The sequence below is a fragment of the Tenrec ecaudatus genome, chromosome 1 (genome assembly GCF_050624435.1).
Source record: "Tenrec ecaudatus isolate mTenEca1 chromosome 1, mTenEca1.hap1, whole genome shotgun sequence".
NCBI lineage: Eukaryota > Metazoa > Chordata > Mammalia > Afrosoricida > Tenrecidae > Tenrec > Tenrec ecaudatus.
The window spans coordinates 313587251-313603738 of NC_134530.1; the positions used below are offsets into that span (position 1 = coordinate 313587251).

At 44.1% G+C, this 16488-nt stretch overlaps 1 protein-coding gene and 1 non-coding gene across 2 annotated transcripts; one reads left to right on the top strand and one right to left on the bottom strand.

Moving 5' to 3' along the window:
- Positions 1-870: 870 nt before the first annotated feature.
- Positions 871-16363, bottom strand: TDP2 (tyrosyl-DNA phosphodiesterase 2). The gene is made up of 7 exons (XM_075533295.1): positions 16021-16363; positions 15850-15935; positions 8501-8671; positions 8082-8173; positions 6276-6394; positions 4433-4603; positions 871-2014 (listed from the first exon to the last, which is right to left on the bottom strand). Exons 1-7 carry the CDS (start codon positions 16249-16251, stop codon positions 1733-1735), a joined length of 1152 nt encoding a protein of 383 aa, XP_075389410.1. The 5' UTR covers positions 16252-16363; the 3' UTR covers positions 871-1732.
- LOC142437662 (small nucleolar RNA SNORA31) lies at positions 12417-12546 on the top strand. Its single transcript, XR_012782205.1, has one exon. It is a non-coding gene; the product is annotated as a small nucleolar RNA SNORA31 (small nucleolar RNA).
- Positions 16364-16488: the final 125 nt, after the last annotated feature.

Genomic DNA, 16488 nt, shown 5'->3' on the forward strand with positions numbered 1-16488 from the left:
GATACGGTTGGGGGGTCATCACCACATGAGGAACTGTATGAAAGGGTCGTGGCAGGAGGAAGGTTGAGAACCACTGACATAGTGCAATGCTTCCCTGACTCACACAGACCTAATGAGCATGCCTCCATTCGGCCACTCCACAGGTTTAGACAAGTGACATAATCCAGCTAAGCCTCAGTTTAGTTGAAGATTATAGAGGATAGGCACTACCTTGTACAAGGTGGCAGAAAATGTAATTTGTAGGTCTACAAGGTTACTTGTTTAAATTCACCCACCATGAGGGTCGGTATGAGTGAGCTGAGTTCCACATGAGTAACAATGATATGGCTCAAGATCAAAGGGTTGTTTATTGAAGTGTAAGTTTCAGGCTGCGTAGGAATTTCACCAAGAAGCAAGCACTGCTGCTATACTAGAAAAACAAGATTCAAAGTGAAAAAACTCCAGAGATTGCAAATTAGATCGGTTCTTAATTACGTAATTGAGAACTACTCCCAATGAGAAGCCTCGACGTGGTCTCGTTGTTCCCACTTAGTATTTGCTTTGTGACTAAGCAGGACATGGGTTCATAAAATGGTTTGATAATTGTTTCAACTGATCAACCACTGAGTGTTTTATTACCTTCATAATGTATGCTACCAATGTGTTAGCAGAAATTCTTAGATTTAATGATTAAAACAGATAAATTTTCGTTTTATTGCTACTATCTAGCTTGCTTCTTTTAGGTGTTTTAGTGATTAATTTTGGCATTTTTCATTCTACTCATTCCCACTGTCTCCTTTTTATAAACCGAGGAAGCCAACATATTTCTTGGCAGAGGGAGAACCACATGGAAACCTGTTTTCTTCCACACAGCAACCAGGGAGTCAAATAACAGGTAGCAAGCAAAAACTTTTATTTCACAAGGCAGAAAAACTTACTAAAATAGACCACAAACAAGTAAAATTCTTTATTTAAAGTAAGTTTCCCTGGTGGAAATGTTTGATTGTGTAAACTCCTCTAAAAGTACCCATTTTTCATCTCTTGAAAAAAATTCAATTTTACAAGTAGCAAAACGAAAAGGCTATTTCTTCTTTACACATTCATTGTTCTATTAAAGTCTCATGCCCCGATGACACTGACTTGAGTCATTCTCAAGGCCAGCTCTGCCTTTGCAGGCGAGAAAACTATAAACCTAAGTAAACAAGCATGTGAGATTTTACAGTGGAAGGTTTCATTGACTACTTACCTAGGATGAACTGTGAGCCACTGCTGTCAAGAGATGATCGTGGACTTTTAGGATCTGAGTTTGTCAAATATAATTAAAATACATACTCCCAGTAGTCAGTAATTCTCCATGACGTTGGGGCAAAAGAAATTTATTTTGAAGACTTATTCACAACATTACTGATTGATCAAAGCAAAGCAAGTGTAAAGACTTGCCTGCAGACCCTTGGCCCACCTGGCATGCAGCTGACGTTGTGGGCACCGCTACAGGCCCCAGGAGGCTGTGGTCTTTCATTGAGAAACCTCATACTCTGAGAGTGGGCCTGCCTTTCAGTAGACACTAATTTAGTTCTGAAATCTGAGAATACAGTTCACAAAATAGTCAGTCTTTAAAAAAAATTCTGTTACAATAATGCAGTATGTTCATTCCCCCACATTACAGCTACTTTTGTAGACAGGTATAAATTATTTTTGAAAGATCCTTAACAAAATCACACAGTACATTTAGAGCTCATACCTGAGAAGCATCTCACAATATTACATCTAAGACGCACAGCAGGCCCCAGTGGTCGCTGGGAAATCGGCCACAGTCTAGCTTTTCCAGCCCAAGGAGGTCCAGACTTCGAGGAATAATGTGGCCCCCTTCCACTGCTGCTCTGAAAAATATCCTATCAAATCGAAGCTTACAAGTGGCGGGTATTCCTAGATTAGAGTTCATTTGTGTGTCCCATGTATATTGGCAATGCTTGGGTTTGCCCAAAAACTCCCAGACATCCAAAATATTGTCAGGTAAACCTCCACATTTGGTAACCTGAAAAGGAAACAGAGGACACACTAAGATTCACAGACCTTTTGGCCTTTAATTTGAACAAGAGTTTAGATTTCACACAAAAGCCCCCCAAAACCAAACCACCTCTGATGCTACTCATGTGTGTGTGAACAATCTGTCTCTTACGTACACTGCGTTATCACAATAAAAACACATTTCCTCTACTTTACTAGAGGGTGCGATTTAAGACACTATCCTTTGTTTTCATTGGGGGTATGGTTGGTTAACAGATAAACCACAGCCATTCCTCGATGTGTAGGAGCCATCTGGGACACGAGAGAAATTCCAGGACCATTTGTGAGTTTCCAACTCTATGTAACATGTATGGGAGTAGAAAGCCACGTCTTTCTTCCATGGAGTGGATGGTAGGTTCAAACTGCTGACCTTGTGGTTAGCAGCCCAATGCAGAACCACTACACCACCAGGGTTCCTTCCAAGGATCATTTGGAAGAGCACTTCAAGATCTGTTTGAAGTGGGGGAAGCCGCCAAGACCAGATGCACCAGCATCTGTGGCACAGAGCCTATGGGGTACCTTCTTATTGAAGAGTATGGAACTATGAGATGGAACAGACAAGCTGGCTTCCTGGCCCATGGAGGCAAAAGCCAAGGCACCATGTGGCTGAAGCAGTACCGGACAGAGGCTTGGGGCTGGCTGAGGAGAGGTGTTGTTATGGACCAACAATTGTAGCCTTACTATTTACTGATGCTGACTTGTGGTCACCTATGAGCTGCCCGAATAAATCTCCTTAATTGTAGGGAGTAGGGGGATGATCTCTCATAGTCCTCACTTATTTTTTATCGTATTTCATGCAACACTGTAAAAACCTCAAGTATCACCATAGGACCCATCCAAAGTACCACTGTGATGTGGGAAGTGCTCCCGAGAAGCAGGGAAAAAGGATGAGGTCACAACAAAAAGACGGAGGTCTACAGCTGCCTGCCGTATCAGGACAACAGAGGGAAGCTATTGTCGTCTTGCCCAGCAGGTGTGAACCTTGCAGTTTTTGCAAAATACCTTTTTACTTTGTATTGGAAATAGTTATATGGGTACAGTATATAATGCATATAAATACAAAATTTGTGTTAATCACTTGTGTATCTTACTGACACGGCTTCCTGTCAACAGCAGACCACTTGTAGTTACATTTGGGGAAGTCAAAAGTTACATGCATATTTTCGACTGTGGGGGAGGAGAGTTGTTCAAGGGTCAGCCTATTAGGTCCAACATTTCTAATCAGAATGATGACCAAGTACAAAATAACTGGATAACATTAAAAGATGATTTTTGTTGTATGCTAATAAGTGGGTAATATAAAAATATCAAGGTAGTCAGAGAAGCTTGAAATTTGCCAGAGAAAACTCAGGTTGCATACGCAGGTCCTCGGGGACTGCTGTTAGCATGGCTGTCAGGTGACCATGCGTCCGTTCCTGTGTATGACAGACGGAGACACTGCCTCGTCCGCCTGCCTCATCGCTGCTCCATTTGGGCGGCTTCCAGTCCTTCACACCGAGGCCCTTTCTCTTATTTGCTGCTACTACCAGGCAGGGACTGGTCCACCCGGACAACAGGACTGTGATGTGTTCTTAAAGAATGAATCATTTTATGGAGAAATAGGAAGGCACAACTACTACTCTAAAACTTACTCCATGTTTTTAATATGCTATTAATATAATCTAATAATGTCGCTTCCACCCCACTCTTTCTTTTATAAAATCTTCTCATAGGGAGCTAACACAAATAGACACAAGAGAGGAGAAAAATTCCTAAAAGTGAATTGTATGTTATCAGTTATATGCCAGTTTTTAAAATCTTCTAATAATGTTAATTATTCCCTCCTATTCTCCAGAACTTTTAAAAGTAGACAAGTCTGTCTAACACAGCAGTTCTCAACCTCCAGTAACTTCATGTCTTTGTATGCACATTATCCCATCGAGTTGATTCTGACTCACAGAGACCCTGTCGGACTGAGCAGACTGCCCCTGTGGGATTCCAAGAGTGTAAATCTTCACAGGCATAGAGAAGCCTCATCTTTCTCCCATAGAGTGGCTGAGGGTTTGAAACTTCTGACCTGTCAATCCAGTGTGTACCCACTACGCCCCAAAGGCTCCTTACACAATTACTATTAAAAATAAAATCAAACCCTCTACTGGACTGTTTCTTGGTCAGTGACGTTTTAGCAACTGAATGTTTTGTTACTTGTTAGACCAGTGGTTCTCAGCCTTCCCAATATCGTGACCCTTTTATACCGTTCCTTATGTTGCAGTGATATAATATTTGCTGAACGGCATCTCAAGTTCCCTTCGTACTTTTTGAATAAACAAAGGACACAAAGCTTTGATCAAAAGAAAAGCAAATTTTAGTTTCCAGAGCAATAAACTCATGGAGCTTCGTCACTCACTTCCTGATCCCTTAAATTGGTGTCTCCTGCAAATATCACTGTAGCGGACTCCGGAGCCTCTTGCATCTCCTTCAGAACCACTTTCAACTGACTGACGCGTTCCTTAGCATGCCCTTTGGTGCTCTCCAAATGTGAAGTCATAAGGCAAAGGTCATTTCCTGACACAGTCACCTAGGACAGGATAGATAAGTACAGTCATTAAAATTGCTCATTGGTCACTAATGCTGACCTTTGGTAACAGATTTAGCAGATTGTTCAATGAGTTAATGAATATTTACTAAACTGAAACAATATCAGCATGTGCTCAACCCGCCAATCTACTGACAAAGATGACACCTAAGCAAACACCAACCTCAAATGTCACCTCCACAGAAAGCCCTTCCCCCAAGGTCCCCAGGCACTAATTGGCTCCCTCCCCTATGTCCCTACAGTTTAACAGACTGCTTTTAAACCCCCAGAGCAGTGGTTCCCAACGTGACCCCCCCCAACCATAAAATTATTTTCGTTGCTGCTTCATCACTGTAATTTTGCTACTGTTATGAATTGGGCAACCCCTGTGAAAAGGTCGTTCAACTCCCAAAGGGGTTGCGACCCACAGGTTGAGAACTGCTGCCCTCGATGGATATAGTACAATCCTCATTTCCTATTCAGTATTACAGAGTCAATGGGTGGTGCACACTGCTCAAGTATTCAGCTGCTGACTGGGAGACTGGGGTATGCATCCAGTGGGGCCTCAGCAAAAGGCATGGTGATCTTCATTGGAAAAGCAGCCCATGAAAATCCCTTGGAACAAGTTCTGACACCCACGGGCTTCACCCTGAGTTAGAAATGACTCGATTGCAAGTGGGTTACACAGCGAGCTGCTACTGGCAAAGTCTCAACAGTTCAGGGCACCAGGTGCTCTGAAAGATAAAGACAACATCGTCTGCTCCTGTGAAGTTGTATAGCGGCTGCGGAAGCCCACGGGAAAGTTTGGCTCCGTCTTCAATGACAGAGATTCAATGGCAGAGTCTCCTCTATGGGTACTCCGAAATGTTAGTCAAGTGAGTGAATGATTGTAACTTACCGACTGCCGTCAAAGCGCCAACAATGTCGTTATTTTAAAATAACTGTGATTTTTACAAACTGCTGTTCACATTCTTTCACATGGGCATTCATGGCCTTCCGTCATTTGGACACAGCCTACTTTCCGCCTCCCGTCACCCCCCTCCTTCACATTTCTACACCTGCCTGAATGGAATGCTCGTCCACGCACATAAACGCCCACCTTTTCAGCGTGGGTGGTGGTTCCTCCACCCGAACCGCCTCGCATCTCCTCTCCGAGTCCTACTGTCTCAATCTCACCTGTCTGTCATACTGTCTCAATCTCACCTGTCTGTCAGAGCCCCGGGACTCACACACCGCTTCCTTCACGAAGCCTTCATTTGCGGTTACACGTCGTCCTGTCCCCTCGCCTCGAAACTTCCACAGCACATCATGTTACCTTCTCCTCTACTTTAGCTGCTCTGTGTAGACCCTTTCTTTCCTAATCTGTAAACTCCATGAGAGTACCATCTACTTGAATATTTCCTGTGGGCCTCACAGGGCACAACACAGCACACAGGAAACACATTCATTTACGAAGCAAAAGTAGAATCTTCCCAAACGCTTAAATATTCCTAGGAAACCAGACAGTGTTTTCTATTTTCAAAAGTCTAAAATTAAACTATACATCAGATTGCAACACACAAAGCTAGTAGAGGTTATTTAAAGGAATCTTTAAGCGAGAAACAAGAAGACAACACCACAAAACCGTAACAAACCTAATTATGTATTCAGAAGGCAATGGAAAGTAATGACCTACGTGCACACGCAAAAGGTTTCTCATCATTTCGGTGCTCGGAAAAGGAATAATCTCTTGGCTTTTTAGTTTCACTCTTGATTTCTTCAACATGATGGCTGTGAAATATCCGTCTTCATTACCTTCGAATGGTTGGGAAAAAGAATGTAGTTTGGGGAGTGGGAGGGGGTACATTTAAAGTATTTTTAGATTACCACAAGTTCCCCAACGAAAGCTTTTACAACAAACAAGTACAGACATTTAAATGATCTAGGTCTTCTAAGTAAACAGTTAGAGATGGCCATCTGAATCCACAGATTTACCTAGCCTCTCTTCAATTACAATGGAAATTTAAAATGAAAAAAAGAAATCCAAAAATAAGAATAAATTCACCAAAGTGACAAAAATAGTTAAGGTTACCCAAATTGAAAAATTTCTGAAAGAGACTTGAACTGAGGCAAACTGACATGAATTTATTTCTGCTCACACTGGAAATGCCACCAAAACTGTAGTAAGTGGATTTTTTTTTTAATGTAAACAAAATTGGAGTGAAAGCTTCCAAAAGTTATGCAGAGGGTGAACGGGGTAATGACGAGCAAGGGAGCTCATTGGGGCACCTGTTGCAGGCAGCAACACAGAGCAATCAGATTCGCTGCACACAAGCCAGGAAACACTTTGCATTCCAGCACAAAGGTACCACAAAAGGGCGGGGTAAAGAACCGGATGAAGAACAGAGTGGGCTAGTCGAAGGTTTGTATATAGGCTGAACATCATTCAGGTCTCTATCTCAACCCCATCAGCCAAGTGACCACAAGTCTACTCAGTTTGAGATTAGAGGCAAGTTAGGAAATTGAAGTGCAGACCCTCACAGACAGCTGCTATGTGAGGGGTGAGTTGGTGGAGGGCGTGCACGGGGTAGGCTGAAGGAAGGGTCTGAAAACAGGGGGTAAGTGATAAGTGCAAGTGTGCCCGCTCTGTAGAGGGAACTTCAGCTACCCTCCCCTGACCTGTTTCCAGAAAGCAAACAAACCACGCAGAAAGCCAAGAGCTAACACACACACTCTGCAGAGCTAAAGAATTTAAAGAAAAAAACCAAATACAGAATTCAGAGAAACTGAACAGCCTTACATGAAAAGTTTCCATGAGCGGACACAGACAACTGACTCCCTGGTGGTGCTTTGAATTAAGCACTGAGATGCTAATCCACCAGCAGCGTTTTGGAATGGGACCCCAGAGGGCATTCTAACTCAGAATCGCCTGGATGGCAGTGGGTGTATGTACTGACAACTAAGTAAGCAATGGACAAGCTGCAAGTTCCACTCGACCCCGTGAATGCGGTGCTCTAACTGCAGCTCAGGGACACAAGCAACGTTTCAGTGCCTGCGTTCAACTATGAACCAGACGCCGAGGACCCTGACACATTGACGCAACGGGCCAAAACCAAAGGAGAGTCACCACAAACAAAACAAAGAGGAGGAAATAAAAACAATGCTGGAAGAAATTTAAACCTGAAAGAGACAAAGCCTGACTTCCTCCAGAAGTAAGATATAGAAGACCCCCGGCTTATGACGTGGTCATATGCATGAATGCATTTTCTTAGCACCCAAAACCCTAACATATCCGACGTGTAAGGTCGCAGTGCATGATTTGCTGATGCTACCATTCTCTTGCCGTGCCCCAATACAGAGATTTATAAAGATGCCAATTTTTAAAAAAGCAGTTATAATGAAAAAGAAAACAAAATTTTAAAACCCATAGCTATTTGACTTGGTAGATCCCACTGATTTTTTTGAAAGGAAAAGTTCACTTAAAGAACAGTAAAACTGTTACCTGTAATAATTTCATAACTGGTGGCTCTCTTCCTTAGGTAGCTATAGTATGGAGGAATTACTTCTTGAAGAAATACCACATCTGGGTTGTACCTAATTGAAAACATCAATTTATTATCAATACTAGGCAGATCATTTCACTTTCAGCTAGCTACATAAAAGATATGCAAACTACCACTCTCTAGAGCACCTAATAGTCAGTGTTTATACTCATCTTTAGGAAGCATAAAGTGAGAAATATCTGTGCTGTGCAGTAACGTCAAGATTAGCCGCTGGTTCCTGTTCCTAGAAGCAATCGCGTCCAGTTTTTTCAGACGTGTCTCTCGGAGCTGATCGAGGAACCCAGTCTGATTCCACAGCTGTAGTCTTGAGCTACGACGCTGCTATATTATGCCGCGACTGAGATGAAGTGATACTTACAAAGCTAGATAGGAGCACACCCCTCGAGCCCTCTCAGGCAGGTTGTTTAGATCCAATCCGTCAATATTCCAGGTAATGAGGGAGAACAAGCTGCCATCTTGCTGGCCATTTTCAGGGGGGCTAATTTTAGAATCAGGGGAATCAGTTGCTTCTTCCTTTGTGAGGTCAACACTGGCAAGATCAGAACGAAACACAATTTCATAAATCACTTCTGAATTGAATAGTCTACAAACTACTCCATAAGCCCTTGTGACCTTCTTTCTACAAACACATTCATTACTCACACAAGTACCCTCGAGGTGAGTGGAAGTTGTGTGGCTGAGGTGAACGATTCCAGGATTATCCGGATACTTGCTCACTAACACTTTCAGCTACCTCAGCACCCTTCACGACATCGCTAAAAGTAGCGATAAACTACAAGACCCTCCAATTAGACTACGATTTAAAATATGCAGATCTAATGATTATTTTAATAAGATTCCCTGGTGACAGATAAATAATGACTGACAATTTTAAGTTACTGCTCCACTGAGAGTTGCTATCTATCTAATTCCCCTCTCCTTGAATCCAGACTTATCTGACCAACAGAATCTGAGGGAATGACATGCTGGATCGTCCTAGGCGTGGTCACAGAAGCACTTTCCACTCCAGCCTTTCGGAACACTCTCCACGGGAGGCCTGAGCTACATGGCAATGACAGGCTCCCCTGCACCTGTCACACTGCACAGCCCACATTTACTCCAGCACACCATCCCACCAGACCCCACCAAAGCTCAAGAAGCAGGGGCAGAGGAACAAACCATTCTGAAAACGTGAACACTAAGGATTTAAAATAAGGTCTTGGGTTTATCATCTAAGGAGCCCTGATGGTGTAGTGGTAACGTGCTGGGCTGACCCTCATGCTCGGCAGTGTGAAACCACCAGCAGCTCCTCAGAAGACTGGACTTTCTACTCCTATAAACAGTTACAGTCTCGGAAACCCATATGGGCTCTCTGAGTCAGCACTGACTCAATGGCAGTGAGTTTGGTTTTTCAGTTATTTATAAACTTAGTAAATTTAATATCAATACTTTTCATGTTGAAAAAATTCCAGACTTGCAAAAATAGTCAAAAGAATTCCTGTATGCTATTCACTCACTCCTCAAATGTTAGCATTTTACTTAACACTGGCTTGCTTTATACATTTTATTTTGAAATATTTGATTATACACTTCTGTATTTCCTCAAACCAGACATGATTACACACATACCCTATGATTAACAAAATTAACACTGAGGTGACAATATTAACTATCTTAAAGATCTATTCAAATTTCACCAACTGTGCCAACTAATGCCCAAATCCAAGACCACACATGGCATTGAAAAATCCTGTCCATTCTTTTTTTGAATCCTGTTTATTTTAATCTTTGCTCCAGAAGAATTCTTGTCTTTGTCTCTCATGTGCTAAATGTTTTTGAGCAAGACAGGCCAGGTGTGTTGTACAAGGAATGCCCTTCACTTTGGCCTTATCTTGTGGTTGCTCCAGATTAGATTCAGGTTATGCAATTTTGGGAGAAAGAATGACACACAGAAGTAAGAGTGTCTTCCTTAGTATAGGATACTGTATTGGAAGGCACTTGACAAGGATTTGTCCCCATGCTGGTGATGTAAACTGTGGCCAGCTTTTTCTACTACAAAGGTAGGAACTTCCCCTTTGGAGGTAAGCATGTTGTGGGTACTTTGAGACTATGTAAAAATTCTTCATTAAACTTCCTCCTGCTATTTGTATAAATATCAAAATACTAAGGGGCGGACACAGCCAACACAGTGGACAGTTTGTGGAGCCTGTTAGCACCCCTGCCTGAGATGCACCCCTCCAACATATCCAGCTATCTGCGCAACACCCCCAGCCCTCACCCACCCCTCAAAACACATCTCTATGAGGAACTTGGCTGATGACACCAGGTCTGAAGATTTCCATGGAGAATATGGCCCCTATGGACCTACAGTTGATATGTATATTCCACCTGATTTCTACACTCGATGCCAAGAGGATTTGCTGATGTTCAATTTGTGGATGTCCGTGCTGCTGAAGATGCTTTACATAAGTTGCACAGAAAAAGGATTCGTAGCCGTCAAACTGAATTCAGTTTGCACAGGGGATCGGAAGACAGCAGAATCAATACTCTAGGAATATTTTGACTCTGGTCTGAGAAGGTTATCGAAAACTACATGGGATAATTCAAGTCCCTTCAAGTTTGAAAGTAAGCATTTTAGGACAAATAAAAGGAAATTCAACTTTGTCCTTATAGAAACGAATCCCTAAGAATGAATAGGTTTATAGTGATTGATGAATAATAGGCCCATGATAAATTACTCAACACGAAGATGTCTGAATAGTAAGGAAGACAGCCATACTCTTTCAAAGTGCTACGGTTGGTCTGTCTGAACCTGAAGCGGGGAAGACATGGTCCAACGTTAACTTTTTCTTGGTTGTTTCTGAAGGAAGGTTCCCCCTCTTTTGCACTGCTGGCAGATCTTGCCTCGGGTTAGGCTGGCGACGTTGTTTCTGCTCGGCTGTTGGCGCTATTGGCGTCCTACGTTTATTTACTTGTACACCACAGCCGCTTACATCCTCCTGAAGCTACTCTTTCCCGGGTGGGTAGCTCCCAGTGCGCTACTCGACAGCCAGCTTGCTGGGCCCTCTCCTCCTGTCTTTTAGAGGATATTCAGGGAACTTTCATGCAGCCCTTAAGTGAAGGCAAAACATCATCCTGCTTAATTGGGGAGAAAAGTAGATACAATTCATTTTCTTTCAATAAATGTCTACTGAGCACAATCTAGTGAATCATGACAGTATAGCCTCAGTGTTTTGAGGCATATTAATAATATTTTATACCATTCATTTTGATGTAATTGTAAAAAAAAAAACAGTATGCTGTTAAAGAGGAGTAATTTTGTGGTTATCCGTCATTAAAAAAAAACCAATCAATATTTCTGTTGTCATCCCATGAATACAAACGAGAAAAATGATGCTTCATTTGTAATAAACTGATTTATTGTGCATCTATCTAAGTGGTTAACTCTGCCTCCTCGTGCACACTGGGAAAATAATCACCCAAACAAGCAATTCACTTTGCTTTGACTATAAAGGCGAGGGAGGCTCTGGGTGCTAAAATTAACATCATTTTGAGGCAGACAGAGCCAGTATCCCAACTGCCTTACCATGTTCTGGAATTGAGCAAATGTTCACCAAATTTACTTCTTAGTAATTTGCACGTACATTTTATAGGGGACATACTTTGTATACAGTAAATAACATTTTTTAGTATTGCAAAACTGCAAAAAGGAAGAAGGAATAGTAAGGGACCAAAAAAAAGTAATAAATCTTACGGGGCATTTTCCCCCCAGCTTCCTTCCTCTGGCAGAGAAATAAATGTCAAATCTGGTGGTTGATTTCCATGGTCCAGGTCAGGATTCCTCACACTTTAAATCACCCGAGGATCTTATAAAAATTCTGCTGCTGATTCAATAGGCCTGAGATGGAGCCTGAGGTTCTGCAGGTCTAACAAATGCTGCTGGTCCAGGGCCCACTCTGAGTAACAGGCACACACAACACTGTCACTGGGGAAACTCACCTGGGGAGCTACCAAGGCTAGCGGGGTCACCCCCAGATGAATTAAATCAGTCTTTGGGAAACTAGGATCCAGGAGGTGTGGTTTGTTTTTTAAGTTCTCAGGTACAGGCAGCCCTCATATAACAAACAAGTTCCATTTGTAAGTCCGTCTTAAGTTAAAATTGCCATCAGTGGAAGCAGCTAGTTTCTTTCTAACATCAGTTGATCAAACGTGTATCACAGATAGTATTTCAAACCCGCCATTGACTGTGCAGGAGAACACACCTGGTGATCTGCTCCCATAAAGACTACAGCCTAAAGCATCTATTGACAGACCGGGAGCAGGCACTGTCTGCTCTTAAGGTTTCCTACAGAAGCAAGATAAAATGTCTTCGCGCCTTCTGTCTGCCTGCCTGTGGCAGCCATGATTGAATAGGGGAGTACAGTAAAACAAGCAAACAAACAAACAAAACTATAGCCTAGAAAAAGATGACCATCCCGAGGAAGTTCTACTCAGTTCTGTAGGCTCACTAGGAGTCAGACTCAACTCCACGGCACCCGCAGCTGCAACCTGGAGTTCTTGGGTAATGCAAACAGTTCATACACTCAGCTTCTAACCAGAAAACTTGAGTCTAAGCAGAGGTGCCTTGGAAGAGAGACCTGGTGATTTAATTCACAAAAATATCCAGAGAACCGCATCTGGGCACACTGAAGCATTTTTAGTATGACACAGTAATGATACTTATGTTTTGATGGGTATCACAAAGAGGCAAGAACTGGCTTGAGCAAAAATGACATTTATAAGTACCTGTTACAAGTTTTATAAATACCTATTATAAGTACCAGAAGTCCCTGCAACAAGGTAGGTCCAGAAATGCAGCCATGGTTAAGGAGAGGACATCAGGATGTAACTTGTCTCACACTTCAAATTCCTTCTGCTCTATCTCCTCTCGATAGACCAAGCTTCTCAGTTTCTCACGCAAAATACGGTTGGCTATGAATCCCCACGGCTCCTAAACTTACACATTATGAGAGAAGCTCCACAGGGAAAATCCATCCTGAACTCTCTTGATTCTCATTTCAAAATCTCAGGAAAGAGGATCGAATGGCTGGCTTAGACTAAATGACCATTGCTCAGTCCACTTGGTTCTGGCTATTGCAAGAAAGGAGTCAGAGGTACTTCACCATTGATAGGGTGGACAATTCTCCAACGAGAGGCTGGGAGATCAGAGAAAGAACAAATGAAACTATTTATCTGTAAGCCAGGCCAGCTGAAAAGCTCAAAAGGGTGGAAAGAGCCTCCACCAGGTAATGAAGTTATCAGGGCTGGGCTGACCCCTTCCTAGTGACTTTGACCCAGTTTTCTTTTTGGTTCCGTTGAGAAAGGTAACCAACACCCTAAAATTCAAGCATGTTACATTCAGGAAACAAGCTTAAATACTGTCTGAACATTGGGGTAAAGTTCTTGTTTGTTAACAGAGACAAGTTAGCAGGGCTGGCCCAACCCCACTCAGAAAGATCTAGGTCCATCAAGTAAAAAACAAAAAACTCAGCTGGAGCCTATGCAAATACTGACGACTGTGATATACACTGAGCCATGCAGTTTACTGCTGAAATGCTCTCTAGACAATTCATTTGAAACAAACCAGCTACTGCAAAAGGTAACAATCATGGTGTGACACACTGTGACACACAGATTTTCCTGTCAGAGTATTTTGAGAAAGCTGAGTTGATTCACTAGCCCAAGCACGAGCCCCACCAGCAAGCAACTCAACCCAGGCAAGCAGCATGACATCTCAGCAAACAATGTCTTCACCAGCACCAGAAGCCCCTGTGAAGGAATCTATCTTGAAGGGACTATTGCATGTGCCCAACTAAATGGGCTATTTCCTGGGAATCTCTACCTACATAACAAATGAACATCATGTCCCTTTCTGCTGAAAAATCAACCTCTAGCAATACTCTTATTTGGGGTGTGGGTGTTGAGCATGGGCTAGGTCCTCTCAATTTCTGTCGCAGACTCTCTTCTGAATAAACTTTTTTGTCTCTGAAGAATCCCCTTTTCTGACTATTCTTAGTTGGCAAGAGCTAAGGTCCCTCTCTTAGAGTTGGTTGGGTGTGGCCCAACAGTGGCATAATGGTTAAAGCGCTTGGCTGTTAACAGAGGGTCAGTATGAACCCACCACTGGCTCTTAGTGAGAGAGATGAGGCAGTCAGGTCTGTACCGATTCACAGCCTTGGAAACTTATGGGACTGTACTACTCTGTCCTCTGGGGTTACTATGAGCTTCAACTTTATGAAAAAAAACTTTTTTGGGTATGAATAGTAAGTGTACAGGCTGCCCACACATTGAAGGAATTTTATATATCAATACATGTTTACTGGGAGCTTATTATGGTGCCAATTACTGTGTAAGACTTCAAAAAGCAATCATGTACAAAAGTCTTCATCTTTAATAAATAGTTTAGGAAATAAAAGTATTAAGATTATACTATGAACTACCATATAGACTCAAATATAAGCTGATCTGAGTATAAGCCGAGGTACCTAATTATTACCTGGGAAACCAGAAAAACTGATTGACTCGAGTATAAGCCTAGGGTGGGAAATGCAGGATGTGAATTAACACAGAGACCAGAGGGGAGAGACGGAGAGCACAGTCACAGCCGGTGTAAGTGAATCACTCCGGGGGCTTCTGTGAATTGGAGCCTTCCATGTCATAGGACGGCTCTGATTGGTTAGATGTGAGTAAACATTCAAAGTCATTCAGTGTTAGTGGGGCTATGAATGGACAGCGAAGGAATGTTACACCTCGCTGGGGTACCACTGACCCGTGTATAAGCCGGACCCGGTTTTCAGCACATTTTTGTGTGCTGAAAAACTCGGCTTATACACGAGTAGATGGGGTAAGTTATTAGGTATTACGTATGAGTACCTACGAGCGAAATCCTATTCAGAATTAAAGGGTATCAAAGAATGTTTCTTGTGTTTCAGTAGTGTCTAAGCTGGGCCCTTTAAGATTATTAGGTACCAAGGAAGTAAGAAAAGGTTGCAGGCAGAGGCAACATCTTTTCCAGGGCTGACAGGCAGAGAGCTCATTGGAGAACTCTGCAAGTTAGATGTGAAGCAGGAAAGGGAAAATGGAGGAAGAATCTGGAAAGACTGACCGTGGATGGATCGTCAATCACCTGGACTTGATTTTACAAGCATCGGCACTGGGAAGAGGATTTTGAAATAACAGGGGTGGGGGTGGGGGTGCTTTTGTTTGAAGCCATGCTGACTAGCCAACAGAACAATGTACTCATAAGGAGCCTTCCTGGTTGCAATTCTTCAATAGAGGATTCTCCTTCAAGCGTTACAAATCTGCTCACATCTCTCCTATAATTCCGAGTCAACCGCTCCACCTCGGCTCGCAAACCACGTCGCAGGAGGCCGTCGGGATGCCCGGGAAGGGAGGCCGTCGGATGCCCAGGAGGGAAGCCGTCGGGATGCCCGGGAGGGAGGCCGTCGGATGCCCGGGAGGGAGGTCGCAGGGATGCCCGGGAGGGAGGCCGTCGGGATGCCCAGGAAGGGAGGCCGTAGGATGTCCAGGAGGGAAGCCGTCGGTATGCCCAGGAAGGGAGGCCGTTGGGATGCCCGGGAGGGAGGCCCTGGCCCCGCAGTGGCGGCGCATTTCCTCCCGCAGCACCCGCACCACTCCGCACGAGAGCTGCCCCTAGGTATGGCCCGCCCCAGTCCCGCAGTCACTGACCAGGTTTCGGGCTCGGCACGGGCCTGGGGCCGGCTTTCCGCGGCGCTCTCATCCACCGGCGGCTCAAAGTAGGAGTTCAACGCTCTCTGAAAATCAAAGGTACAGGTATGGGGCTGGTGCGCTCCACGAGACCAGGTACAGAGCGGGGGGTGAGAAAAGGAGAAGCCCTACTTCCATCTCCCAGTCGTTTTCCGCCAAGTAGCACTGGGCAACAGAGGAGTCGCAGTTGGCGACCAAAGCAAACTCCGCACACTGCAGTCGCCGCTTCTTCACCTCCGGCTCAGCCTCTTCTTCCGCCGCCTCGGGCGGGGCCTCAGCCCCGCCGCCCGGGTCCATCAGTTCAGACTTCTCACCGCCGCCCGGGTCCATCAGTTCAGACTTCTCACCGCCGCCCGGGTCCATCAGTTCAGAATTTTTACGGCCGGCCAATCCCTGGTTCTGCACAAGCGCCCGCCGACCAGGCGCTCCTCCATCAACAGTCCGGTGGGGAAACGTGCTCCGCTGTTGGGGAAGAGGTGCGCCTGCGCAGTTGGCGCGTCCTGGCGTCGGCGCGGTTGGCGAGGACGGAAAGGCGCGTGCGCGGCTGGCGAGGCCGGAAGAGCGCATGCGCGACTGGCTAGGACGGAAAGGCGCGTGCGT

What these genes read in the sequence shown, in the direction of transcription:
- TDP2 (XM_075533295.1), bottom strand. Translation starts at nt 16,251, where the DNA reads ATGGACCCGGGCGGCGGTGAGAAGTCTGAACTGATGGACCCGGGCGGC. An exon ending in CAGTTATGAAATTATTACAG is followed by an intron (nt 6,395 to 8,081) that starts GTAACAGTTTTA and finishes AACCATTCGAAG; the next exon opens with GTAATGAAGACGGATATTTC. An exon ending in CCAATTTAAGGGATCAGGAA is followed by an intron (nt 2,015 to 4,432) that starts GTGAGTGACGAA and finishes TTTCCTTTTCAG; the next exon opens with GTTACCAAATGTGGAGGTTT.